The sequence below is a fragment of the Trachypithecus francoisi genome, unplaced genomic scaffold (assembly GCF_009764315.1).
Source record: "Trachypithecus francoisi isolate TF-2019V2 unplaced genomic scaffold, Tfra_2.0 Lachesis_group10, whole genome shotgun sequence".
NCBI classification, from domain to species: domain Eukaryota; kingdom Metazoa; phylum Chordata; class Mammalia; order Primates; family Cercopithecidae; genus Trachypithecus; species Trachypithecus francoisi.
In genome coordinates this window covers 107,801,257-107,827,737 of record NW_022681455.1, presented here as the reverse complement: position 1 = coordinate 107,827,737, position 26,481 = coordinate 107,801,257, and the positions used below count along the sequence as shown (strand labels likewise).

Below are 26,481 nucleotides of genomic sequence, written 5' to 3'. Positions count from 1 at the left end.
GCTGCTTTCCTGAAACTTAGGAAATTCAGATGCTAGTGATACAGCAAATGAATCCCCCACTCCCAACTCACCTTCCAACAAATAGTTATGATTTCTAAGCCTGAGTATACAAAAAAAATACTAATTTTGAAGAGATCTCGACTTGGACTGTGCAAGGAAATATCCTCCCTCTGAGCCTCCTCGGTATAATGGAGGCAGCAGTAGGAACCAAGTCCCAAAGCCTCCAATCCAGCTATGACCATGGGGGTCTAGGAAGACCATGTCTTCCTAGAATTCACAGTCTAGTTCTATACACCCTTTTCCCTGACACAGGTGGCTGTTCCCGAACCACCTGTCCTCCCCTGAGCTCCAGGAAGGGGGCCCGCACAGTCAGCCTGGAGTCCATGAAGCCGCTCTACACGATGGCCCTGGGTCTGCTGGTCAAGTACCCGGACTCTGCGCTGGGCCAGCTTCGCATCGAGAGCACGCTAGACGGAAGCCGACTGTACATCACAGGGAACGGCGTCCTCTTTCAGCACGTCAAGTGAGGCCCTCCTTAGGGCACGTTGAGTCCCATCACGCTTGGCTCTGCCCTTCCCTCTCGGAATAAACTGGGGCCTTTCCCACTAGCCAGAGGGGAAGTGTGTCCTTGGGGCCAGCCCATCATTTTAGCCATTCCCATCACCAGTACCGCCAAACTACCACCAGGTTAGGGCCTCAAAGGAGAGGGCTGGTGCCAAGGTACGAGGGTTGCTAAGGTTCAAAGGCTTCAGACCATTTCCTCTTTCTGTCCTCTGCAGTCCATTTCCCTGGTTCTAGCCCTGTGCTAGGTCTGAGGTGACCAGGCCACAGTCACCCCCTCAGGGAGCTGGGTACCTCCCTGTGCAGACCCCTCTACAAAGGTCCTCTGCCACTCTTGGGAGGCTCAATGGACACACAGAATGGCCACAGCCAGGGGTGAGCCCCCCTTAGAAGCAGGGCAGGGCAGGCCAGGCCAGGCTTCCCAGAGGTGCTGATCCCCAGCCCTTGCCTTGTGGGATGAGCTCAGGATGTCTTCAGTGCAGGGGCAAGGAATCCAACCCTGTTTTGTAGAAGGGCAAACTGAGGTGCAAAACAACAGAGCAACTCTCTGAGGGTCACAAAATAGTCTGGTACCAAAATTGAAGGTAGAAGTGGGTTTTCTGGAGCCCCTGTGAGAGGGTCAGCTGACCCTGAATGCTGTCTTTTCCCAATATTGTTGTTTTGGGCTCTTTTGGCCCATAAAGTTCATTTCTTTCAGAGATGTCCACCCTGATGTCACAGAGGGCAAAGACAAGTGCCTTGGAAGGGAGGGTTTGGAGAAGGGGGTTGATGTTCAGACCCCAGTCTTTTTTTTTTTTTTTATTTTTTTATTTTTATTATACTTCAAGTTCTAGGGTACATGTGCATAACGTGCAGGTTTGTTACATATGAATACTTGTGCCATGTTGGTGTGCTGCACCCATCAACTCGTCAGCACCCATCAATTCATCATTTATATCATGTATAACTCCCCAGTGCAATCCCTCCCCCCTCCCCCCTCCCCATTATAGGCCCCAGTGTGTGATGTTCCCCTTCCCGAGTCCAAGTGATCTCATTGTTCAGTTCCCACCTATGAGTGAGAACATGCGGTGTTTGGTTTTCTCTTCTTGTGATAGTATGCTAAGAATGATGGTTTCCAGCTGCATCCATGTCCCTACAAAGGACGCAAACTCATCCTTTTTGATGGCTGCATAGTATTCCATGGTGTATATGTGCCACATTTTCTTAATCCAGTCTGTCACAGATGGACATTTGGGTTGATTCCAAGTCTTTGCTATTGTGAATAGTGCCGCAATAAACATACATGTGCATGTGTCTTTGTAGTAGAATAATTTATAATCCTTTGGGTATATACCCAGTAGTGGGATGGCTGGGTCATATGGTACATCTAGTTCTAGATCCTTGAGGAATTGCCATACTGTTTTCCATAATGGTTGAACTAGTTTACAATCCCACCAACAGTGTAGAAGTGTTCCTATTTCTCCACATCCTCTCCAACACCTGTTGTTTCCTGATTTTTTAATGATTGCCGTTCTAACTGGTGTGAGATGGTATCTCATTGTGGTTTTGATTTGCATTTCTCTGATGGCGAGTGATGATGAGCATTTTTTCATGTGTCTGTTGGCTGTATGAATGTCTTCTTTTGAGAAATGTCTGTTCATATCCTTTGCCCACTTTTTGATGGGGTTGTTTGTTTTTTTCTTGTATATTTGTTTGAGTTCTTTGTAGATTCTGGATATTAGCCCTTTGTCAGATGAGTAGATTGCAAAAATTTTCTCCCATTCTGTAGGTTGCCTGTTCACTCTGATGGTAGTTTCTTTTGCTGTGCTGAAGCTCTTTAGTTTAATTAGATCCCATTTGTCAATTTTGGCTTTTGCTGCCGTTGCTTTTGGTGTTTTAGACATGAAGTCCTCGCCCATGCCTATGTCCTGAATGGTACTACCTAGATTTTCTTCTAGGGTTTTTATGGTAGACCCCAGTCTTTTTCCAAGACTGTGGCAGGCTGCGGCACAGTGACTGAGATGTCTTAGGCAAATGCGTATGGGGCAAGAAGGGAGTGGCTGGGCCCTCAGCTGGCCCTGGAACCTGAAACAGGGCCTGGAGACATGAAATTAGTCCATTTAGAGGGCTTTGCTGAAATAAGTCAAGCTCAGTTCCAAAAATGTGACCTGTTGTCCAGGCTTACTCTCCTACAAGGTTAGACAGATTTCCAGTTAAAACAAAGACATGGGCCGGGCGCAGTGGCTCACACCTGCAATCCCAGCACTTTGGGAGGCCAAGGCAGGCAGATCATGAGGTCAAGAGATTGAGACCATCCTGGCCAACATGGTAAAACCCCGTCCTTACTAAAAATACAAAAAATTAGCCGGGCATGGTGGCGGGCACCTGTAGTCCCAGCTACTCAGGAGGCTGAGGCAGGAGAATGGCATGAACCTGGGAGACGGAGCTTGCAGTGCGCCGAGATCACGCCACTGCACTCCAGCCTGCGTGACAGAGTGAGACTCCATCTCAAAAAAAAAAAAAAAAGAAAAAAAAGAAACCCGTCTCTATTAAAAATACACACACAAAAAAAACATTAGCTGGACGTGGTGGAGGGTGCCTGTAGTCCCAGCTACTTTGGAGGCTGAGGCAGGAGAATCGCTTGAACCGGGGAGGCGAAGGTTGCAGTGAGCTGAGATTGCGCCACTGAACTTCAGCCTGGCAACAGAGTGAGACTCTGTCTAAAAAAAAAAAAAAACAAGGAAACGATGTTAATAATGCCTGATTTGAGCCAGTGTTGTGGCAAGGCATCCTAGGCATGGAAAGTTTACAGGCTCGACTCTATTGGGGTGCAATGCTGATGTTCTTCATAACAAGCCTTTCCTCTGGGTAGGAACTGGCTGGGGACTTGCCGGCTGCCCCTGACAGAGACCATTTCCGAGGTATACGAGCTCTGTGCCTTCCTGGACAAAAGGGACATCACCTACGAGCCAATGAAAGTGGCTCTGAAGACTCATCTGGAGCCGAGGACTTTGGCACCCATGGATGTGCTCAGTAAGTGAGAAAGCTTCTAGGTTTGAATTTAGCATCAGGGGAGTATCTGGGGGATTGGAGGGAATAGATGAGGTGGCCAGGACGAGGAACTGTAGATGGAGGAGGAGGGGAAAGCCAGGCCAATATTTTGGATTTTTACGAAAGGGAAACTTTAATGTTAAGTGCTCTGTCCTCACCTCCAAGCCCACAATTCATCTCCAGCAGCAGACAGGGCTGTTACCCAGTCTGCAGCCATGCGGGACCCCCAGGGCAGGCCTGCCTTGACCCTGGGAGCTGACATGCTGTGCTTCTCATAGCCATGCAGGGAGGAGCCTCCTCGATGTTAAACAGAGCTGTCCCTGGGTCCATTTAATAGCTGAAAAATAGGTTCAGAGAAGAAAACTCGCTCAAGTTACACAGTGGTCAAGCTGGGATTTGACTGAGTCCAGAGCTACTGTTGTTTTCACCAGCTGCCTATAACTTCTTATTACCAAAAATCTGGGGGGGCAAAGTTTAAGCTGTATTACTATCATTTAGCACCATTCAACATTTATTGAGTACTGGCCATATACCAGGACAGCAGTAGACATTGGTGGTACAGAAGTAAGCAACACAGACAGTCTCTCTTCCTAGAGTTCACAGTCTAGTTCTATACATCTTATCTCTTGGTTGTATAATCTAGTTATATACCCTTCATTCATTACAGAGCTCATTAGAAACTGCTTCCCAAACATCAGAACAAGGCCTACATATAGTCAGCTCCAGGAAAAGGGTCATGGGTTCATCTTCCCAGCATACAGCCCCCATTCTCCAGACATGCCTAGAGGCTTAGTCTCATAAAAGTGACAGGGATTTGATGGGAGTAGGCTCCATGACATTTGCCAAACCACAAACACAAACACACAGAGGGAGATCCCTAGCTTCAGTCTGAGTGGCCACATGAAAAGCTACACACCCAGGACACACCCAGCCAGAAACCGGAGGCAGTTGGCATTGTAGGTGGACAGGGTCATCAACCCAGCTTTCCTGAGGGAGGAGGGTCAGGTGAAGAGGGGCAGTGCCCTTTCCCACCTCACCACCCGGGAAACCTTGCAGCAAGCAAGGTTTATGTCAGGGATTTCTGCTGCTTCTCAGAGTAGGCAACACAATATGACTGAGGAAAGATATTGAGACTTAACATGAAATACACTACACACCAAAGGGCCCTACCTGCTTTCCCTTCTGGCCATATGATTATGTGTTCTATCTCCTTGATTCCCATAGATGAGTGGACAGCAGAGATCACTGTGTATTCCCCACAACAGATCATCAAAGTGTATGTTGGAAGCCACTGGTATGCAACCACCCTGCAGACACTACTGAAGGTACTGCCAGCCTTGGCTGCCCTGCTCCCCATCTGGCATCACCACCTGAGCTGCTCTGGGGGCCATCACCTGGCCCTCACATAGCTTCCAGCACTTGCTGAGAACAAAGACTTTCCCGGAAGGCGCCGTGGCTCATGCCTGTAATCCCAGCACTTTGGGAGGCTGAGGTGGGCAGATCACGAGGTCAGGAGTTCGAGACCAGCCTGACCAACATGGTGAAACCCCATCTGTACTAAAAATACAAAAATTAGCCGGGTGTGGTGGCACATGCCTGTAATCCCAGCTACTTGGGAGGCTGAGGCACCAGAATCACTTGAACCCAGGTGGTGGAAGTTGCAGTGAGCCGAGGTTGCCCCACTGCACTCCAACCTGGGTGATGGAGTGCGACTCTGCCTCAAAAAACAAAACAAACCAAACAGAGCGCAAGCGAACCGAGCAGCCTGCTAGGAAGGCCCTCTGGGAGGGGGCCAGCTCTGAGGGGCCTGGACTGAGAAGGAGGCACGGTGGACTTCCAAATGCCTTGAGAGGGTGGTCTAGGGGCCATGAAAAGTTGAAGCAGGGATGATGTGCTTCTCCCTGGATGCTCTGCTCCCTACCATGGTTCCCTGTGACTGACAAGACAGGGAGATGGAAATCTCAAAGCCTCTGCTCTAGTGTAGTTGGGAAAGGGGAGTGAAAGAAGATTGTCCTGTCCCTTCCAAAGACCGAGGCTCTGAGACTGAGTCTAGTGTCCAACCCCCTCCAGTATCCAGAACTGCTGTCCAACCCTCAGAGAGTGTACTGGATCACATATGGACAAACCCTGCTCATCCACGGGGATGGCCAGATGTTCCGACACATTCTCAACTTCCTGAGACTTGGCAAACTGTTTTTACCATCTGAATTTAAGTAAGTGAAGCAAGGACACAGTAAGATGAAATCATGAAGGCTGACCCCTTCCTTAGCAACAAAGGAGACCTGATTTGCAGCCTTCAGGGAGGAGGTTATTTTATTTCCATCGTGGGAACTGTTGGCGGCAGCAGCTCCAGGAGCTTATGCCCCCTCCCACACTCCCACCCTAGCTGCCCAGTCAGACATCTCCTTGTCATTTGTAGGGAATGGCCCCTCTTCTGCCAGGAGGTGGAGGAATACCACATTCCATCCCTCTCAGAAGCCCTTGCACAATGTGAAGCATACAAGTAAGGAAACTTTATCACGATTCTATGTTTAGAATTTGGTCCTTTAAATTCCTCTTGAAATCCTGTCCGAAGTCCCACTCCTAGAGGATCCTGTTCTCCTTGGGGTTGAGGGAGTGAAGCAGGCCCAGGATTGGCCAGTGACCTAGGCAAAACCCTTTAAGAGCCCCTTCTTCTCTGCTGTCTAGCATTAATTCCCAGCCAAAGGGCAGATCTGACCAACTGGCCAATGGCCTGATGGAAGTCTCTGCTCACTAACCAACCCCTCTTTCTGCAGGTCATGGACTCAGGAGAAAGAATCTGAAAATGAAGAAGCTTTTCCCATCAGGAGGCTGCACGTGGTGACAGAAGGGCCAGGGTCACTGGCAGAGTTCAGTAGAGACACTAAAGAAGTAAGCCCCAGCCTCCTCTGGTTGTTGTTGTCCTCAAAAACCACTACCACCAGGCCCAGGGTGGAGGGGGGCAGGCTCAGCTACTGAGGGATGCAGTAAAATGAAAGAGCAGGGCCTACATGGATTCCTAGGACAGAACCTGGTTTCTGAACCGTGAAGGAGGCATAGGAACTTACTGGCCACTGGTGGCCTGCAATGCTGATTGAATCTCCTGTTGGAATGACAGGCCACTGGGCTGGCATCACCCCCACTCAGCCTGAGCAAAGCTCAAGTGGGTGACCCCTGTCAGGGATGAGATTGTTCGGGGAGAGCAACTGAAGTCCTGGAGGCCCAGCTTATTAGATCTTGGGCAAGGTGTTGATGTCCATGCCCAACCTATCCAGAGTTACTATGCCCTTCCCTCCCCAGACCACAGCCTACATGCCTGTGGACTTTGAAGACTGCAGTGACAGGACTCCATGGAACAAGGCTAAGGGAAACCTGGCCAGGTCCAACCAGATGGAGAAGGCTGAGCAGTACACCCGGCCCATCCAGGTGTCCCTATGCCGAAATGCCAAGAGGGCTGGCAATCCCAGCACATACTCACACTGCCCTGGCTTGTGTACCAACCCCAGACACTGGGGGAGCCACCCTGAGAGCCCCCCAAAGAAGAAATGCACCACAATCAACCTCACACAGAAATCTGAAACCAAAGACCCTCCCGCCACTCCCATGCAAAAACTCATCTCCCTGGTGAGAGAATGGGACATGGTCAATTGCAAACAGTGGGAATTCCAGCCACTGACAGCCTCCCGGAGCAGCCCCTTGGAGGAGGCCACCCGGCAGCTCCCCTTAGGAAGCGAGGCTGCTTCCCAGCCCAGCCCCTCAGCTGCCTGGAAAGTCCATTCCACAGCCTCAGAGAAGGACCCAGGACCACAGGCAGGGGCTGGAGCTGGACGGAAAGACAAGGGGCCAGAGCCAACCTTCAAGCCATACTTCCCCCAAAAAAGACCCATCACCCTGAAGGACTGGAGCAAGCAGAGGACCAAGGAGAGAGGTGAGTCCTGTCCCACTTTGATCTAAGTCTTATTCACAACAGAGAAGGCAAACTCCTTGGACAAGATGGCAGAGCAAGTCAGTGACAAAGGAGGACTAGACCCCCCCCACTCACCAATGCCATCTCTGTGCCAGGCAGCAGACACAGAAATGACTGGCACATTGGCATGACTGGAGGGGCCAGGAGAACATATACGGTGAAGGGATGAGCGCTGTGGGAAGAGGGCGCCTATGAAGCAGGAGCACAAAAGAGGCTGAGGGCTGGGTAGTCAGCAGGGGAAGGAAGAAGTCCAGGATGTTTGGAAGTGCAGGGCATGAGTCTAGCTGGAGGCCAGGCTTCACGTGCAAATGTGATAAAAGATGAGGCTGAAGACAGAAGTCATCAGGACAGGGCTTGCGGGCCAGCTTCAGGATGTGGTACTCCGTTCTGACCAGGACAGGAGTGAGCAGCCTCTGAAGGATTTTAGACAAGAGCACGGGGGCCAGGTGTGCCCATCAGAAAGTTTGCTCCAGGAGCAGAGGAAATGCAGCAGGAGCTAGGTGTTCAAAGCCACTTGGAGTTCTTTCTAGGCTAGGGGAAGGAGGCCAGGCAGCTAGGGGACGGAAGGAGGGTTGGGCCAAGGAGGAGCCAGGTTTCTAGCCTGTGGAACTGCAAGGGGGTAGATGGGCCCTTACTGAGGTGTAAGAGAAAGAGCAGAGCTTGGGGAAGGGCACACACTAGGTGTGAAATGCCAAGGGACATCCAGGTGGAGAAGCCCAGGAGGTAGCAGGGGCTACAGGGACTGAGCTGGAGAGACAGCGTGTGTAGCCAGCTAAGGGGAGGCGGCCAGGGAAGTGTGCTGAGAATTGCTGTGCCAGGCTGCTGCCTCTGCTCCCTCAAAGCCCTGCCTGCAGTATTGTCACCTTCCCTGTTAGTGGCTCCAGCCCTGCTTGGAGCGGCCTTCTTGGACTCTTGCCTGTGAGCCCTAAGTTGGTCTGTTAAGCTTGGGATGACAAAGCATGTCCACTCTCTGGACATGCATCAAAGGCTGGCCCCAGAAGCTCTCAACTTAAAATTTTATAAAGATTTCTAGCCCTCAGCTGGGTTACTGTCAGCCCCATTTGAGACGTCTTAGTTCAACAGAGGAATCTGGAGTTTCTTGGAGTTCCAAAATGTTCAGGATTTGACTTGCAGTGATGCCAGGGCAATGAAGAGAGGAGCGGCCAGCACAGGCCCCTGCCAGCCCAGGGTGTCACTTCTGAGAAACTAGAGATGGCAGCTGTTGCAAGGCTGGGGTAACTTGATCGTACTGTCCTGTCACCAGAGGTCCCCTCCCTCCTTGGGCTCTGAGGTGGCTAAAGGAGAGCCCCTGCTTAGGTAGATTTGATGGTAATTGAAGAAAAGAATTTTAAAAGCCTGGGTGTGGTGGCTCACGCCTGTAATCCCAGCACTTTGGGAGGCTGAGGCGGGTGGATCACCTGAGGTCAAGAGTTCAAGACCAGCCTGGCCAACATGGTGAAACCCCATCTCTTCTAAAAATACAAAAATTAGCCAGGCATCGTGGCACATGCCTGTAATCCCAGCTACTCAGCAGGCTGAGGCAAGAGAATTGCCTGAACCTGGGAGGCAGAGGTTGTAGTGAGCCAAGATTGTGCCATTGCACTCCAGCCTGGGCAACAAGAGCAAAACTCTATTTCAAATAATAATAATAATAATAATAATATTTTATTTTTAAAAGGAGAGCCCCCTCCCTATATTGTTTTCACAGAAAGCCCTGCCCCTGAGCAGCCTCTGCCCAAGGCCAGTGAGGTGGATAGCCTAGGGGTTATCCTCAAAGTGACTCACCCCCCTGTGGTGGGCAACGATGGCTTCTGCATGTTTTTTGAGGACAGCATCATCTATACCACGCAGATGGACCACCTCAGGCATACACCACCCACAGCCAGCCCCCAGCCCCAAGGTGAGGCTCTGGAACCAGGCCGAGCCCTGCGCCTCCTCGTGAGGATGCCTGAGCCCCTTCTCAGGATGTCTGAGCCCCCTCCCAGGTTATTTCAGGCAGAGACAGTGGCCCCTGGGGGCCCTACCCCTCTCCCCCTCCTCTCACTGTCTCTAAGGCCCTATTGTTGACAGATGTGGCCACATCCACTTTCCCTCCTCCACAGAATTGACTTTCCTGAGTTTCTCTCTGTCCTGGGAAGAGATGTTTTATGCGCAGAAATGTCACTGCTTCCTGGCTGACATCATCCTGGATTCCATCAGGCAAAAGGACCCCAAAGCCATCACAGCCAAGGTGGTCTCCCTGGCTAACCAGTTGTGGGTATGTGTGACAGGCCCCAGGCCCTGGGGCACCCTGTACCTTCTCCACCTCTTCCCCTGCCCCACAGTAAGTGGTGCAAGGCAAGAGGAAGTAAGCCAAGATGGGGTTAAGGAGAAGGCCAGGACCAGAAGAGTGGTGGGACAGGCAGGGACAGGCAAGCAGAGCAGTTGCACCTGGACTGAGCCTCAGCCAAGAGGCAGATTTGCAGTGACAGTGCCTGCCCCCTACCTCTATGGCTCTGCGGACCCAGAGAAGTCACTGCTCTGCATCTCACTCTGAGGGGCTAGGAGCTGCCCTAGCCCTCCCTGATCGTGGGCTCTCCTGGCAGACCCTGCACATCAGCCCCAAGCAGTTTGTGGTAGATTTGCTGGCCATTACCGGCTTCAAGGACGACCGGCACACCCAGGAGCGCCTGTACAGCTGGGTGGAGGTGAGGGTCACTTGCAACCCCTGGAAATCCACTGACCCTGTGGATGCCTCAGATGGACATGTGTCTTGCTGCACCAGGGCTGGGCCAGCACTGCCCAGAAAGCTAGACAGGCAACTTAGGCCACTGCTCCCAGGGAGGGAGAAACTGGATGAAATTAACCAATCCAGAGTAGTCCAAAAGCAGTATTCAGGTCACTGGTTTTCATAGTTTTCCTCTAATGATACCAACTGCCTTCATCACTAACAACCCTGGCCACACTTAGGGACACATATCATACGAGCCCAAGCTTTGACTCATATGGGAGTGAGGCCTTTTCAACCAGTGATACCAGCTTCACCTATCTGGCCATGATGTCACCATCTGTGTACATTCCTTTCATATTTAACCTACTTTTAAGCATTCTTTACAAAGAAAAAGAAAATGTTCAGTAAGGGCAAAGGAATGATCAAGGGTTTTGTTGTTGTTGTTTTTTTTTCCTTTTCTGATTCCTTAATCTAATTTTAACATTGAGGTGGAAACGATTTAGGCAGTTTCTCATTGATCTGACACTTCTATAATCAGGAGCATTATTATAACACCTTTTACCATAAGCCCTCTAGTACCCAGTTACCATTAGGCATCTGGCTCATATGTGGTTTGTAAAGGGGAAGTCAGCGTGTGTGGCTAGAAAGTGGAAAACTGGTAGCAGGAAACATGTTTTTGACCCTCCAGTCTTTCTGCTTAGTTCCCCGATAGCCATTTCTAGCCCCACCCTGTGAGATGCCCTTGGGCAGAGGTGGGCCCTAGAGCATCAAAAGTCCTCTACAGCCGGGCTTGCCCTGTCCCTGCCCCGATGGGAGAACCCCACCCACAAGGAGCTAGAGTAGGCAACTGGCCAGGAAATCAGGGATAAGATTGGCCTTTCCTTCCAGCTTACACTGCCCTTCGCCAGGAAATACGGCCGCTGCATGGACCTGCTCATCCAGAGGGGCCTGTCTAGGTCTGTCTCGTACTCCATCCTGGGAAAGTACCTACAAGAGGACTAGGGTGTCCAGAGATGCAGCCCCTTGTGCCCCACCCACCAAGGTTCATGTTAACTGGAGATAGCCCCAGAATGCATGTGCCCATCAGTGGATACATATCAGTCTACTTTTTATTATAAACAAATAAAACAGTAAATCACACATCAAAGACCTAGACTCCTTCTCTGAGACACCAAAGGCCTAACAACCAGTAAGATAATTTTAGACAACTCTGTTGAAAGTTATTCAAAAGGCATCAAGTCAAAATAACCAAAATGCCCCTGTAAAGAAGTGGCTGGACCTGGGGGCCAGGACAGGCAAGCATCAGGGCCCTGTAGAGGTGGACCTGCCCCTATAGTAACAGCTCGGCTTTAAGGCCAGGGATTGGGGATCAGCTGCTAGGAGCCCACCTGTGCTCTTCCTGAGGGGTGGGGACAGCCTAGTCACTGCCCAGAGGCACATAGTCCCCCACCAGCCTATAGCATGGAAACACTCAATGTCTGCTCTAGCCTATTCTTAACCCACAACTGGGATGGGAGCTGAGGACAGGAGAAGGGGTCATGGGGCCAGGAGCCTATTCAGGCTCTACAACCAGACTCCCCTAGAGAGGCCCCGTGCCAGTTAGTCCGACGGCCACACACATCAGAGAGGGTAGTCAACAGTGCTGCACACGTAGGTTGGAGGAGGCCCAGTTGTCCGCCACACCCTGGTCATAGCAGATCCAGAGAAGCAATGTTCCTTGGAGCTGCAGGCTGCTGGATCTACTGCTCGTCCGGTCCCGAGCTCAGACCTGCAGGGCCAGGCCCGGCATGAATGCCTGCTTCCCTGACTCTGGGCCCAGGGGGTGTCTGGGGAATGGCTCTGGCCCACCCACCACAAGCTCTACCCAAAGTAAAGGGCTACCCTGTGCTGGGAGGGGCTGGCCACAGTCACAGGCCCAGCCTGGGCTGGGGAAGGGCTGGTGGGTATAGGGCAAATGGCACTCACACAGGATAAGTCCTCAAGGCCCCTACCCAGGGCCTGCCCTGACACACAGCTGCTGTCAGAGCCACTGGAGCCACTGGCTGATGGGCACTGGGATGAGACCTCTGAGTCCTCAGGAGCTAGGGAGGGAGACTGGGTGAGCTGTCAGCACGGGAGGCCCCAGACCCCAAGCCATGCCCTCCTGTCTCTGGCTGGGCCCAGACATACTCAAAGAGGGCTGGCCGCCCAGCTCTGCCTCAGTCTCCAGTGCTGCTTCCTCCAGGAAGTTGGGGGGATACAGGGGACAGTGGAGACCCTGAAGAGCTGGGTCTCTGTACAGGTGCAGGTTGAGGGACCCCAGAACAGAGCAAGAGGCAGGGTCTCCAAGAAGGGAGTTCGAGGCCCCCAGGTAGAGGCTGTCATAGTCTAACGGGGCCACGGCAATGGACGCCCGAGATCGAACTTCTGCATAAGAGAGAGGGTCAGTTTGGGACAGGCCAGAGCCTAGCCTGACCCCAGATCCCAAGGAGAGTGCGGGTCAGCACTGACAGAAGGCCACAGTGCTTCCTGCACAGCTTTCCTACTCCTACCCCGACACCCTGTAGCCTGCCTGCTACCTCGGCACTTCAGGACATAGTTGATGGTGCGGTCGTTGATAGCTTCCTCGCTGGGGGCAATGTCTCGGAAGGCCTTGTTCCCCACACCCATAGACACCATCTCAGCCATGCGCACCTCTGGGTGGAGAGTGGACATAAGTGGGACGCTTCTGGACATAAGCTTGTCCTTGGGCCTCTACCACCCCCTAAATAAGTCTTTCCCATACACCTCCATCCAGCACATTAAACTGTCCTGTCAGCTGAGCCTTTCTAGTGCCAGGTGCTCCCCTCCCAACAATCCTGTGGGGCAGGTGCCATATTCCCCTTTTAAAGATGAGGCCCCTGGCCAGGCACAGTGGCTCACGCCTGTAATCCCAACACTTTGGGAGGCTGAGGTGGGAGATTGTTTGAGCCCAGGAGTTCGAGACCAGTCTGGGCAATATAATGAGACCTCTATGAAAAATTTTAAAAATTAGGCATGGTGGCACATGCCTGTAGTCTCAGCTACTTGGGAGGCTTAGGTAGGAAGAATGCTTGAGCTCAGGAGGCAGAGGCAACCATGAGGAGAGATCATGCCACTGCATGCCATCCTGGGCGACAGAGCGAGACCCTGTCTCCAAAAATAAAAAGATAGAGACAGCCATGATGCCCCTGATACTCAGAGAAGTTCATGTTGTATTCAAAGTCAGAGGCAGTGACAGCAAGGCTGCCTGGCTTTGAATTCCTTTCTACTGCACTGGTGGCTGTCGCTGGGCCTCCTCCCCACTTCCCAAGCTTTTCCAGGTCCCTGGGCTCCTGTGGGTCAATGTAAGCTCTCCAGCGAGGGGAGTGTGGGGTGAAGGAGGGGCAGAGACCCACCCTTGTTGTGGACGGCCTGCCTCCAAAGCAGGCGGGAGATGTCAGCTGTCCAGGCCTGCTTGATGGCTAGGCTGGAGGCCTGAAGCACAAAGGTGTCCCTGGCCTTGCGGCGGCGGAACCAGATCTCGAAGCGCAGGTTGCTGTCCCCACAGCACTCAGTGAGACCAAGGTCTGCCATCTGTGGCCAGCGGGGAGAGAAGGGCTTGGTAAGGCATGGGTCGGGAACATAAGTGGCTGGGCCGGGGTGGGCAGGCCTACCTTGAAGGAGCGCTTATAGGCAAATGTGTCAACCCCTGTGGGCCCATGGCGAGGCTTGCTGAAGAGCAGCAGCTCCTCAAAAAGGAAGATGCGGCGCACGGACTTGTGGCGCCCAGTGCGCACCACAAACTGGTCCTGTCGCACCAGCTGCCCCTGTTCCTTGAGGTTAACCTGCAGAGTTGGGGGCCAGTGGGTGGCCGGCCTCTTCTGCCTTCTTCTTCCACACCCACCGCCCTTGCCCATCACAGCTTGGGATGACTCACATCACAGCCCTGGATGGCATCCATGGCCAGCAGGTCGTTTCCGTGCCGCAGCTGGAAGTGCACAAGGCTCTGGGCCTCCCTCAGCGCACTGAGCTCCTGCGTGGGGCCCCCGCAGGCCCGTGCCAGCTCCTGTAGCAGCAGCGCATACTTGCCCATGCGCTGGATGGGCTTTAGCAGGTAGGAGGCCAGGTCCAGGTGGTCCCCCAGAGCTTGCTGCTTGTCCTGTGGGCGGGTGGGAGACCACTGAGTGATTTGGGGGCACTCCCCACATCCCCTACTCTTCCTAGTCTCAGGTTCACGTACCTTGAAGAAGGTGTGCCCATAGCTGGACATCAGGGCATCGGAGCGAGGCTTATTCTTGCTGTAGAGCGCGTACATCCCAAACTGCACCCTCTACAAGGACATGTGGCTCAGCCCCAGTGCAAAGGGGCCAGCTCCCTAAGGCTGGCACAGGCTAGACTACCCTCAGCTTGAGAGGACCAAGATGCCAGTATATGGCTCCCAGGAAGGCCTCCCCCACAGACCCAATCTGCCCTGCTTTGAACAAGGGGTGATCTGGCGAGAACAGTACTGGGCAGAGGGGGGTATGCCCACAGGCCCCTGAGGAAGAAGCCCCTTGCCCTCGGACTGAGCCCTTGCCTTCAGCTCTGCTCCTCCCATGGGTCTAAGAGCTCACCTCAGTTGGGACTGTCCTGCTCACTATACTCAGCCACCTCCTTGGCAGGGCCGCTTCCTCCACACCACCTTGCACTCTGGGTGGGACACTCACTCCAGCCCCTCCCCTATTCCTCAGCTTAAACATCAGCCCCTCAAAGACTTCCTCTTGTACCAGGTGTCCTGGCACCGCACTCAGGCCCTCTAAAGTGGAGCCCCTGCCCCGCCAGTAATTCACAAGCATCTATTCTACTTATTTTCCTCCTAGCCCCAACTATAATTTACAAGTATCGTTCTTGCTTCTATGTCTCCTCCACTGAACTAAGAGCACCCTCAGATGCAGAAGCTTGCCAGTCTTGCTCATAGCTGTACCCAGCACAGGGACCAGCACCAAGTATGTGCCCAGCAGCAACTTGGGGAGTGTGGCAGAATGAGTTGATACCATGTGGCCTGTCGGGCTTACATGGCGCAGGAAGGCATAGGCCACTCGTGGTGGGTGCCGGGTGCAAGCCTCCAGCTCACGCAGGAAGAAGTGGCAGTGGAAGTCCCGCAGCTTCTCCAGGTTGCCGAAGAGGTGGGCACGCTGGCCACGGAGGCCCTGGGGCACATCGGGGCGATCCAGCTCGGGAAAATAGTTCTCCATAGTGTACTCTAGAGCCCGGACATACTCCCGCTCCGTGGCCACCATCTCTGCCAGCACCAGCTGTAGCCTACCAGGTATGGGGAGTCAGGACCCAAGACATTTCTCCTCTACTGCCCTCCCCACCCTGCCTACTACCCATACCTGTTGGGGCTCCTGGGGTCAGAGCTGCCCGGTGGAGGCACAGTAGGGGATGCCTGGGGTGGGGCACCTCCTCCAGCCTCTGGTCTGCGGCAGGCAGCAATAGTGGCCGCGTGGTGGCGGTGGCAGGCAGGTTCACTGAGACTCTGCCCCAGATTCCGATCGAAGCTGTAGGCCTTCCTCAGGGGAGGATGGGCAGATGCAGTGGGGACCTGGCTGACACACAGGCTAGCTGTGCTGCCCACTGGTGGTAGCTTCAGTGAAGCCTCAAGCTTTTGGTCCAGGGCTAGCCAGGTGTCCTGGCATCGTGCCCAGGCCCAGCGGCACTCCTGGCGGATGGCCTCTGAGCCCAGCCCCGTGGCCAGAGCCCACATCTTTCGGAAGTGGGCAGGAGGCAAGTCAGGGTGCCTGGTCCAGTGCAGCTGCAGCTGCTGCAACACAACCCCTGGGCGTTCCTGCTCCAGCTCTGCCAACACTCGCTGCCCCTCCTCAGCCCACATCGAGGCCTGCAACACCAGGGCCGGACAACCATTAGAGGAGAATCCCGCCAAGCCCACTGGACACTCTGCTCCTCTACCCACTCCCCATCCCCACAGGATGCTGCCCAGGACACAGCCCCAGTGACTGGGTTTTAGGGTCAAACTGAAGACCAGGGAAGAGAACAGGCAGCATGACCAAGAAGAGCTCACGCTCTGCTGAAGCTGGGGCTGCCACCCCTCCGGCCTCATGGATCACTTGGAGCTGGGGAGACTCTCACCCACCTCCCTGAAGAGCTGAAACAGCCTCTCAGCATCTGCCAGCCGCTGGCACCGCTGGGCCAAAGCCCTAGAGAATTCAGTCAGTTGGGCTCGCAGGGCCAGAAAGCGTGCCCCAGGGGGGCCCAGTTCAGCCGCCTCCCAGCCAGTCAGTGGCTGCAGAAACTTCTCCCCTTGCCTGACCTGCTCCTGCAGAGACAGAAACTAGGCTCAGCCAGTCCAGGCTTGGTGATTCAGCCCCCAGACCCAGATCCTTCCTGCTGACATATCGACATGTCCCCATCAAGTCTGTCCTGTGGTGGAACACCTACCCCTTATCTCCCACTCGCCACCCACATCCACTCTCCTTCTCCACAGCCAAATTCCCTACAGGAATCGCCTATCCTCACCATCCCATCTCGCCCTCCACGCCAGCCCTCTCTAGCTCCACTCTGCCCCATCCCCAGCGCTTCTCAGGCCTCACTGACTCCACCTCTCAGCGCCATTCAGCCCACTCTCTGCTGGGCTCCCCCGGCTCCTCCCCATGCTCCTGATTCTCCTCACTCTTCTCCGGTGGCTCATCGTCCTCCCCTTCCCTCACCTAGGCCATTAAACACTGGGGATCCTGAGGACAGTGCACTCAATCTCCCAGGCACTCTCATGTCAGTCTTAACTGACTTCAAACGTCATCCAAACACCTAGACCCATCAAGTGATCCTCTCCAGCCAGACCTCTCCTCTGAGCTCCAGGCCCGAGACCCAAGGGCCCTCCTCTCATCCCTCACAGCCATCTCAAAAGCATGCCCAAGACTGGACTCTTGAATGCCCTTTCCCCCAGATGACCTCGTCTCCTAGTCTCTCAGGGAACAGCGCCCATTCATCCTTGCAACATCCCTGTCCCTTACCTTCCCACACGGGTCCACAGCAAATCCCATCAACTTCTCCAACCCGTCTCCCCTGCCACTATCCTGTCCAGAGAAGGCATTATTTCCCACCTGGACTACTGTAATTGCCTCTTCACTGCACTCCCCATGCCCATCCTCCAAGTCACTGTCTACTTGGAAACTAACGTAATCTTCCTAGAATATGGATCTGATTATGTGGCCTTCCTGATTAAACTTTATACTGATTGCTACAGGGCCCAGTGATGTGGCCACTGACCAGGCTTGTCCCACCACAACTGCCCCCACTCTTTCTCCCTCTCTGCTCTGCACTTCAACCTCACTGGCCTTATGATTCCTCAGGCACACCACTCCCTCCTGCCACAGGACCTTTGTGCATGCTGATTTCTAAGCCTGGAATATGCCCCCATCCTCAACCCTCTTCTGCCTGGTTGACCTCAACTTATCTTTCAACTCTCAGCTCAAAAGTCACCCAAAAAAAGCTTGCCTGACACTCCTGCTGGGTAAAGTCTTGGTTATACCCTCAGGCAGAATCACCTGCACTGATTCTCTCCAGAGATCCTGCCTGGGTTTACAGGCACATATATGACTGTTATTAGTTATAACTGATATTCTCTATGGGACTATAAGGTCCAAGAGAGCAAAGGATTGAATTTCTTTCACACAGTTCTGCATTCCTAGTTCCTGGTATTGCATCCCAATACCCATGGCATGAACAAGTGACCACACATACCTGAGCAACCTCGTACAGCTCCCGAAAAGAGCCTTGGGCCTGGAGCAGCATGTCCAGCGAGGGCTCCCCAGGCTCCTCCAGTGCTGGCCAGCCCACCTGCTGCAGCCACACTTCAATCTGGAGGGGCACAAGCAGGGAAAGGTGAAGAAAGCTGCTATGGATTAGGGGCTCACATTTGAGATCAGGGCAGGGCCCACTCTGGGCAAGTAGTTCCGACCTGGTGCAGTCCGCCCTCCCGGGCCTCCAGTGTTTGGACCAACTCTAGGGCCTGTATTCGCTGGTTGCTCTGTAGGGTCAATTGGTGCAGCAATCCATCCACCCGGTCATATAGCTCGTCAGCCTTGTCCATTGCTGTCCTGGTGTAGGGTATACCATCTTAGACCCCCTGCCTTGCACCACTCCACCCTGTCCTGGCACCCACAATCCTGCCAGGTTCTGAGCTAGCCAGATGAGTCCTGGCATAGAATATGGTGGGCTGGGGCAAGATCTGGAGGCTGGGCTTGCACCCACCTGTAATCTGGACTCAGGGTCACCTCTGGGACCTCTTGCTTCAGCCATGTCAGCTCCCGGCCCCCCTGGCATTGTAGCCATGCCAGCCGTGGTGAGTCTAGCACCTGCTGCATCAGGACCTCTGTCTGCTGTAGCAGCTGACCGACCTCCTGTGATTGAGGGCAATAAGCAGTGGAGGTGGCCGTGGGAGAGAAGGAGGGAGACAGGGAGCATTCATGGAGGGATTGGGAGGGGACACTCACCCCAGACTCCATGGGCTGGGGCACAGCCTTCACACTTTCGATGGCCCCCTGGAGCAGGGCACAAGCTGCCTGGCAGTTCTGCAGTAGGCCTTCCAGCCGCTGTAAGCAGGGGCAGGCATGACTGGAGCAGCACGCAGTGTTGGTCCCGGGCTTCCTGGGTTCCAGGCCACCGCAGCCAGCTTTGTGCTGTTCAAGCCAGTCCCAGAGAGGCTCCTCCACAATCCCAAGTTGCCTATATAACTGCCCCCACGCCCCACCCAGTATACTGACCCTCCGGAAATCCAGCCAGGCCCGGTGGCAGTAAGGCAGGCCTCCTCCTAGCGAAGTGGGCAGCCCCGCCGTTGGGATGTGGGTCAGAAGGCTTTGAGAGGGCAACTGCTCCAGCTACAGGAGAAGGTGTTGTGACCCAGGCCTAGGGAGGAGGCACCCCGCCTCTACCCCTAGCCTAACTGGGCTTAGTACCTGCAGCCCGGAAGGCACTTCCTTCAGCAGCATGCTTCCCACTAGCAGCACCTGGTACACGGCCCCTGGGGCTGCTTCCTGCAAGGAACCTGAGCTCAGCCCTATCCCCAACTCTACAGAAAAGGGCACAATGGCTCATGCCTGTAATCGCAGGAATCTGGGAGGTGAGGCAGGAGGATCACCTGAGTTCAGGAGTTCGAGATCAGCCTGGCCAACGTGGTGAAACCCCCTCTCTACTAAAAATACAAAAATTAGCTGGGCATGGTGGCAGGTGCCTGTAATTCCAGCTACTCGGGAGGCTGAGGCAGGAGGATCACATGAACCCGTGAGATAGAGGTTGCAGTGAGCCAAGATCGCACCACTGCACTCCAGCCTGGGCAACAGAGTGAGACTCTGTCAGAAAAGGAAAAGGAAAGGAAAGAAAAGAAAAGGAATGAGGAGAGCTACAATCCCGTACTCACTTGTAGTTGGCTGAGCCCAGAGAAGAGGGAAGAACTTGGGGAACAAATTCGGGCATCAACTAGCACTGTCAGTCCCAGTGCCTGTACTTCGGGCCTAAAGGGGTGGGCTTCAGTTCAGTACCTGACTCCCAGTCCTCACAGCTGGCTCAGGCTTAGTCTCCCAACCCCCGCCCTCAAACCTGGGGATGCTTCGCAGGTACAGCAGGAGGCGGATGAGTTCCTGGCTGCTGCACTCAGGCTGAAGCCAGGCTGGGCTGTGGGCACACAGAAGCAGTACTGCCCGGCCTTGGACATCCCGAGTCCCTGTGGGGAGGAAGCAGTGAACTCCTGCCCCATTGGGCCACTCCACCTCCACCGCCTCTAGGCCCTCCTGGCTACCTGGCAAGGTGGCCATACCACTGGCCAGCAGCTCCCAACAGAGGTCTTGGGCCAGGAGGCAGTCAGCAGGCTTAGGGAGGCTGGATCCACTGGGGGCTTGGGAAGGGAAATGACTTGGGTCTGCCTTGGGCCACCTATCCAGAGACCCCTTCTTGGATCCCGGCTTCAGCCTGAGTAGGGTCAGAGACCTCCAAGGTCTTGACGCTCATTTCTCCAGGCATCCCTATTCCCTTCCCAGACTTCCCTAGCCCAGCCTTCCTTACCTGCCTCCAGCAGCTTTGATGATTTCTCTGATAAAGGGTCTCCAAGGCCCACAGGGTTGCTGTCCAATCCCCCAGGGCTCAAGCCAGATGGCATCACCCTGCTTGGACCTGGGTCCACTACCAACCCTACCCCTGGGGTGTCACTCTCACCCTGTGCCAAGTTGAGGTGGGAGGACATGGAGCATAGGAGGCTCTCCACTCCAGAGGGACCTGGCCCTTCTGACAGGACTGAGGAGCTTTCTACTTTGCCCCTCTGGGCATCCCCGGACTCATCTGCAGCCAAGAGTAACTGAAGCTTCCTGGGCAAGGGGCTGCCCTGTAGCCCCTCATCCTGGGCGGCCCCGGTTGGTGGTCTGGGACAACCCGGGTCCTTAACATGCATCTGGGAAGCAGGTTCCTCCTCTTCCCAGGCATCCCTGAAACTGCACACAGCAAATCTCCAGTCAGTGGCATGGCCCTGGGAGTCTGGGGACTCATCCCCATCCTCCAGGGGCCTTTCCATCACGCCCTCCTAAAGGTGGGCCTGCTCCCGGCCAGTGGGAGAGGGCTGAGCCTCAGTGTGAACCAGGCTGAAGACAGTCGAGTTGGATTCAGTGGGCAATGCAGGCAAAAGGCATGGGCCGCAGGAGGTGCCAGAGCACAGGAACTGCAATTCAGGCCTGGGGAGAGGGAATAATGTTAGGGGCGTCCCTCTGTCCAGGTCCCCTGTCGGACGCTCGTGGGCCTCTGCTCCGTGCGCGCCCACCCTCAGCGTCCCCACGGCCACGCTCTGCAGGCCCATGCCCGTCGGGGCGGCCCCGCCATGGCGCCACGCTGCCTCGTATTCGCTCTCCCGCCGGCCCCGCCAGGCCCTGGCCTCGTTGTGGGGCCTGGCGCGCGCCCCACGTCGCCCTCTGGCGACACTCACGCCCCTGGGCCGAACAGACGGCGGCCTCGACGGCGAGTACAGCGTGCCCGCGCGGCGTCACGGGGCACCGCCTCCTGGCCGCTGGGGAGGGAGGGCAGGGCCGCCGGGGCGCGGCGCCGCGCCGCGCCGCGCCGCCCCCTGGGGGCCGGAGGACGGAGCCACAGCCCGCGCAGGTCTCGACGGGGCACAGACCAGCCGGCGGGGAAGACGAGGTGCGGGCTCCCGCAGCAACCCCCGCTCGCCGCGGTCCTCTCCACGGACCCGACGGCCCGCCAGCCCCGTCCCGCCGCACCCCCGGGCCCCGTAGACCGCGCGCCCCACCCGCGGCGTCGCAGTGCGTGGGTCGGGGCAGCGACCAACGGCCGGCAGCACCACCGTGCCCACTTCCCGGGCCTGGCGAGGACGCCGGAAGCGCTGTCCTGCCAGGAAGGCCGCGTGGGTGCGCAAGGGTGAGTGCGCGGTGGGGGGTGGGGGGTGGGGGGTGGTGGCGGGGAGAGCACTGCGGGACGGGGAGGGGTGGGGGCTCCCAGGGGCTTCCGCGGCTGAATGAGCAGACGGGAGGGGAAGGCCTTCTGTGTAGGGAAGCGGGACGCTGCCTCGGCGCGGGCACCCAGAGACAGGTAGCATGATCCCCCGCGGGATGGGGCTGTCATCGGGTTGGGAGTGAGACCAATGGGTGGAGCTGACCCAGGCCTGCCAGAGTCCCCCAGATCCTCCACCCCTTTGCCATCCCTGGCACCCCCTTACCCCCTTCTCCACAAAGTCCAATGCAGGAGACTGGTGCTGAGGTGGGGTCCCGAGCCAGAGCACCCAGCCCAGGCCTGGTTTCTCCACTTACCTGCTGGGGGCTCTCCAGGAACTCTGCTCTTTGAGCCTCACCCTCCTCACCTGTAAAAATGGCAAGTCATTTTTCTCCTGGGGTTGCCATGAGGACTGGGGAAGACTCCCTATCTTATACGTCCACCTGTTGCCAGCACTCAGGCTGTGTTGGTGCCCTGCTCCCCTCATTTCACCCCCAGTCAGGGAATCCTGAACTGATGAAAGTCACTTGGGTAGCTGTGTGATTTAAGTTCCCTTTGGGGCATGTGGGCCTGGCCTGACACTCCCCAGAATTTGTGGGAAGATTGTGGGAAGGTCAGCTCTGTGACCAGGAGAAGACCCTGAGCTCCAAGGTGTGCCCAGGCCCATGGTCCCTGGGGAGAGGGGGCACTCGGTACTACGGCTTCCCTGGCTCTAAGGCAGGTGCCTATTTCACGAACGTGGGGATAACAGCAGGCACAGTGGGACCAACAGCAGTCTCCCCACCCAGCCCAGCCCAGCCACCAGAGTCCAGACTTTTTCAGGCAGCTACCGAGGAGCCTTCATGAGCAGGTCTGGCTGCCAGAGGGGAGCCTTGGAGTTGTCCTGCTGCATCCCTAACTCCCAGCCAGACCTCTCTTCCCACCCTGCTGGCTTCAGAAAGCATCTTCCAACCTTGGCTTCCTCCCCAGTTCTGTCCCAGGGCCACCCCCACTGAGTCACTGCCTTCTGCTCCCTCCCTCCCCTTCTGCTGCCCACTGGCACCCACCAGCCAAGGCCCCCAGGAGCCCTAAGAGCCGGGGGGAACCTACTGGCAGGCACACATACCCCTGTGAATGCCAGAGGCAAAGAAAAGCCTCAAGCCACAGGCTATAGCTGACCCTGGCACCCTGGGCACAGCAGGCAGATTCAGGGGAGGTACAGCCACACTGAGATAGAGGCAGGGCTAGGCCCTGGTTTCTCCACTCCACAGAGAATGTGCATTGTAAGCTTCATGGAAACAGAGACTGTGTGTTACCCACTTCTGTCCTTCCAGTATCCAGCACAGGGCCTGGCACAGAATAAATGCTTTGGGGCGCTTGACACTCATCACACTACCCCTGCCCTCCTGAGGCTCCACATCTATGTATCAGATGGAAACCAGAGTCACAAATGGAGACAGATTCAGAGACTCAGCCTGAAAGGAGACAGAAGAGGCAGAGAGCTACAGGTTGCATGGCCCCAGGATGGCAAAGGTACAGATAGAAATGAGGACACACTGAGGCCTAGTGGGGAATATTGGGGAGCTGGGCCTGAAGCCAGCCAGGGGTGGCTGACCACAGCAGGCTTTGTGGGCTGAGCTTGCAGGACTGAGCAGTGACTCATGGGGCCCATCTCTGTGGCTCTCCTGGCAGCAGAATCAACTCACAGCAGCCTTTTCCACTGAGATCATAAAATGGGAATGGGCCTGCCTCCCCTGACCCTTCCCCAACTCTCCCTCAGCCTCCTATTTCTTGCTGACATGACTCAATCAAAAATTAAATGGGCCGGGCACAGTGGCTCATGCCACAAAATCCCAGCACTTTGGGAGGCCAAGTCAGGCAGATCACCTGAGGTCGGGAGTTCCAGACTAGTTTGGCCAACATGGCAAAACCCTGTCTCTACTAAAAATACAAAAATTAGCCAGATGGGGTGGGGGCTCCTGTAATCCCAGCTACTTCAGAGGCTGAGGCAAGAGAATCGCATGAACCCCGGAGGCAGGGGTTGCAGTGAGCCAAGATCACGCCACTGCACTCCAGCCTGGGTGACAGAGCGATACTCTGTCTCATAAATAAATAAATAAATAAATAAATAAATAAATAAAAAGTGAGGGAGGGCTCTGGGCCTCACTGGGCCTGGTGACAACAGACCCATAGTCATTCGCCTTGCACACCCCTCTTCAGTACTACCCCAAATACTGAGGGCAACAAATACCCCAGAACTTCCAGACCTCACTTGCCTTTGACCTAAATAAACTCCAGACTCCTTGGTATGACAGTCAAGGCCACTTAGAAGCATCACAGCCTTCCCATCTACCTCCCAGACTGGCCTGGAAAACAAATCTGATTACTAGTCTAGTCTCACACTGGCTCCTCTTCTTGAAGGCCCATGCCCATCTCCCCTAATCAAAATCCTTCCTCCTTTGAGGCCTGGATGCAGCACCTCCTTCACGAAGCCTTCCCCAGCCAAGTTCTTTCAGCTCAGGCCACCCTGCCCAGTCACATGGCAAGGACCCATGGATGAGCGCTTGATGCACTTGCTCTCCTGCATCCAAGACACCTGCCTGCCTCGCCATCAAACCCACCCTGCTCATCTGCCCCCTGACTGCAACCTCCGCCTCCCAGGCTCAAGTGATTCTCCTGCCTCAGCCTCCGCAGTAGCTGGGATTACAGGCATGCATCACCATGCCCAGCTAATTTTTGTATTTTCAGTAGAGATGGAGTTTCAGCATGTTGACCAGGCTGATCTTAAACTCCTGACCTCAAGGGATCCACCCGGTTCGGCCTCCCAAAGTGCTGAGATTTTAAGCATGAGCCACCGCACCCAGCCTGGCAAATAATGACATTTATGATCCCTTACCTTGAGCCAGGCCATGGGTAGATTCTTCCCATTAAATTTTATCATTTAATCCTGACAGCAGCCTTATGAAGTGAGTATGATTATCTCATTTGAGAGATGAGGACACTGAGGCTCAGAGAGAGAATGTAACACACCCAGAATGACACTGGTGAGTGACAGCTGGGGCTATTGACTTGAAACTGTTGACTACGGATGGGCGCAGTGGCTCACACCTGTAATCCCAGCACTTTGGGAGGCGGAGGCGGGTGGATCACCTGAGGTCAGAAGTTTGAGACTAGCCTGGCCAGCAATGGCAAAACCCTGTCTCTACTAAAAATACAAAACATTAGCCGGGCATGGTGGCGGGCACCTGTAATCCCAACTACTTGGGAGGCTGAAGCAGGAGAATTGCTTGAACCCGGGAGGCAGAGGATGTGGTAAGTCAAGATCATGCCATTGCACTCCAGCCTGAGTGACCTGAGTGACAGAATGAGACTGTCTCAAAATAAATAAATAAATAAATAAATAAATAAAAATTTTAAAAATAAACTGTTGACTACTAGTTAACTACAAGGCCTTATCACTGTGGACTGTGCACAACCTGAAGGCAAAGCCCAAGTCACTCTTCCTTCTCATCACACCTTCCCTGCGCAAAATGCAGAAAAAGTAAAGGTAAGTTGGCTAAAAGTATAACCTTCCAAGTGTCTCAGAAGTCCTTCAGATCCAGAGAGCCAGAAAGTAAGTTAGTTATTACCTAGGGCTGAGGAGGGCCAGGGATGAGGACTGACTGCTAATGAGTACAGGCTTTTTTGGGGGGATGATGAAAATGTTCTAAACTTAGATTGTAAGGGCTGCACAACCCTATGGGTATATTCAAAACGCTGAACTGTACTTTAAATGGGTGAATTTTTATGGTATGTGACTTTATATCTCAAATGTATAGATATATATGGTTTTTGTTTTTGTTTTTGTTTTTGAGATGGAGTCTTGCTCTGTCGCCCAGGCTAGAGTGCAGTGGTGCGATCTCGGCTCACTGAAACCTCTGCCTCCAGGGCTGAAGCAATTCTGGTTCCTCAGCCTCCCAAGTAGCTGGGACTAAAGTCACAAGTCATCATACCCAGCTGATTTTTTGGATTTTTGGTAGAGACAGGGTCTTGCTATGTTGCCCAGGCTAGTCTTGAACTCCTGGCCTCAAGCAAACCACTTGCCTTGGCCTTCAAAGTGCTAGGATTACAGGTATGAGCCACTGTGCCCAGCTCTCAAAGATTTTTTTTAAATTTTTTTAATTTTTATTTTTTTTTGAGACGGAGTCTTGCTCTGTCGCCCAGGCTGTCTCTCTATGTCCTCCAGGCTGGAGTATGGTCGCATGATCTCAGCTCATTGCAACTCCGCCTCCTGGGTTCCAGCGATTCTCCTGCTTCAGCCTCCCGAGTAGCTGGGATTACAGGTGAGCGCCACCATGCCTGGCTAATTTTTGTTATTTTTAGTAGAGACAGGGTTTCACCATGTTGGCCAGGCTAGTCTCAAACTCTAGACCTTAGGTGATCCACCTGCCTCAGCCCCCCACAGTGCTGGGATTACAGGTGTGAGCCACCATGCTGGGCCAAATTTTTTTTTTTCTTTTAAGTCATTTAGACACCAGTGGAATTGGATTTGGGACTGCTTTTATCTAGGGATTTCTTTTCTTTTGTTTGAGATGGAGTTTCACTCTTGTTTCCCAGGCTGGAGTGCAGTGGTGTGATCTCAGCTCACCGCAACCTCCGCCTCCAGGGTTCAAGCTATTCTCCTGGGTTCAAGCGATTCTCCTGCCTCAGCCTTCCTGAGTAGCTGGGATTACAGGTGTGCACCACCACGCCCAGCTAATTTTGTATTTTTAGGAGAGATAGGGTTTCTCCA

General features: G+C 54.4%; 3 protein-coding genes across 9 annotated transcripts in view; 2 read left to right on the top strand and 1 right to left on the bottom strand.

Moving 5' to 3' along the window:
* Window positions 1-11,415, top strand: part of KCTD19 (potassium channel tetramerization domain containing 19) — a 39,628-nt gene extending 28,213 nt beyond the window's left edge. For 4 of the 5 annotated variants that reach the window (XM_033218763.1, XM_033218765.1, XM_033218766.1 and 1 more), the window contains 11 exons: window positions 313-523; window positions 3,413-3,573; window positions 4,816-4,916; window positions 5,662-5,804; window positions 6,011-6,094; window positions 6,369-6,483; window positions 6,892-7,519; window positions 9,267-9,458; window positions 9,661-9,815; window positions 10,144-10,245; window positions 11,157-11,415. In XM_033218763.1, coding sequence (XP_033074654.1) covers window positions 313-523; window positions 3,413-3,573; window positions 4,816-4,916; window positions 5,662-5,804; window positions 6,011-6,094; window positions 6,369-6,483; window positions 6,892-7,519; window positions 9,267-9,458; window positions 9,661-9,815; window positions 10,144-10,245; window positions 11,157-11,270 — 2,006 coding nt within the window. In that variant the 3' untranslated portion in view covers window positions 11,271-11,415. The remainder of the gene's footprint in view (window positions 1-312; window positions 524-3,412; window positions 3,574-4,815; window positions 4,917-5,661; window positions 5,805-6,010; window positions 6,095-6,368; window positions 6,484-6,891; window positions 7,520-9,266; window positions 9,459-9,660; window positions 9,816-10,143; window positions 10,246-11,156) is intronic. The other variant, XM_033218764.1, reaches the window with a different exon arrangement.
* On the bottom strand, window positions 11,340-21,656 carry PLEKHG4 (pleckstrin homology and RhoGEF domain containing G4). 3 transcript variants are annotated; one of them, XM_033218757.1, is made up of 22 exons: window positions 21,532-21,656; window positions 20,304-20,962; window positions 20,041-20,136; window positions 19,842-19,965; window positions 19,663-19,756; window positions 19,202-19,279; window positions 19,010-19,123; window positions 18,740-18,838; window positions 18,498-18,646; window positions 18,205-18,343; window positions 17,988-18,104; window positions 16,381-16,563; window positions 15,623-16,125; window positions 15,302-15,548; window positions 14,488-14,577; window positions 14,185-14,406; window positions 13,922-14,092; window positions 13,664-13,841; window positions 12,827-12,943; window positions 12,438-12,674; window positions 12,234-12,349; window positions 11,340-12,036 (listed from the first exon to the last, which is right to left on the bottom strand). In XM_033218757.1, exons 2-22 carry the CDS (start codon window positions 20,803-20,805, stop codon window positions 12,031-12,033), a joined length of 3,582 nt encoding a protein of 1,193 aa, XP_033074648.1. In that variant the 5' UTR covers window positions 20,806-20,962; window positions 21,532-21,656; the 3' UTR covers window positions 11,340-12,030. The 3 variants fall into 3 exon arrangements, with proteins under 3 accessions (XP_033074648.1, XP_033074647.1, XP_033074649.1); XM_033218756.1 differs by lacking the exon at window positions 21,532-21,656 and adding an exon at window positions 21,211-21,325 and having other exon boundaries at window positions 11,356-12,036; XM_033218758.1 differs by lacking the exon at window positions 21,532-21,656 and having other exon boundaries at window positions 11,356-12,036; window positions 20,059-20,136; window positions 20,304-21,278.
* On the top strand, window positions 20,979-24,905 carry LOC117088614 (basic proline-rich protein-like). Its single transcript, XM_033219854.1, has 3 exons — window positions 20,979-21,659; window positions 23,045-23,243; window positions 24,665-24,905. The coding sequence occupies exons 1-3, from the start codon at window positions 20,979-20,981 to the stop codon at window positions 24,673-24,675; spliced, it is 891 nt and encodes a 296-aa protein (XP_033075745.1). The 3' UTR covers window positions 24,676-24,905.
* Window positions 24,906-26,481: the final 1,576 nt, after the last annotated feature.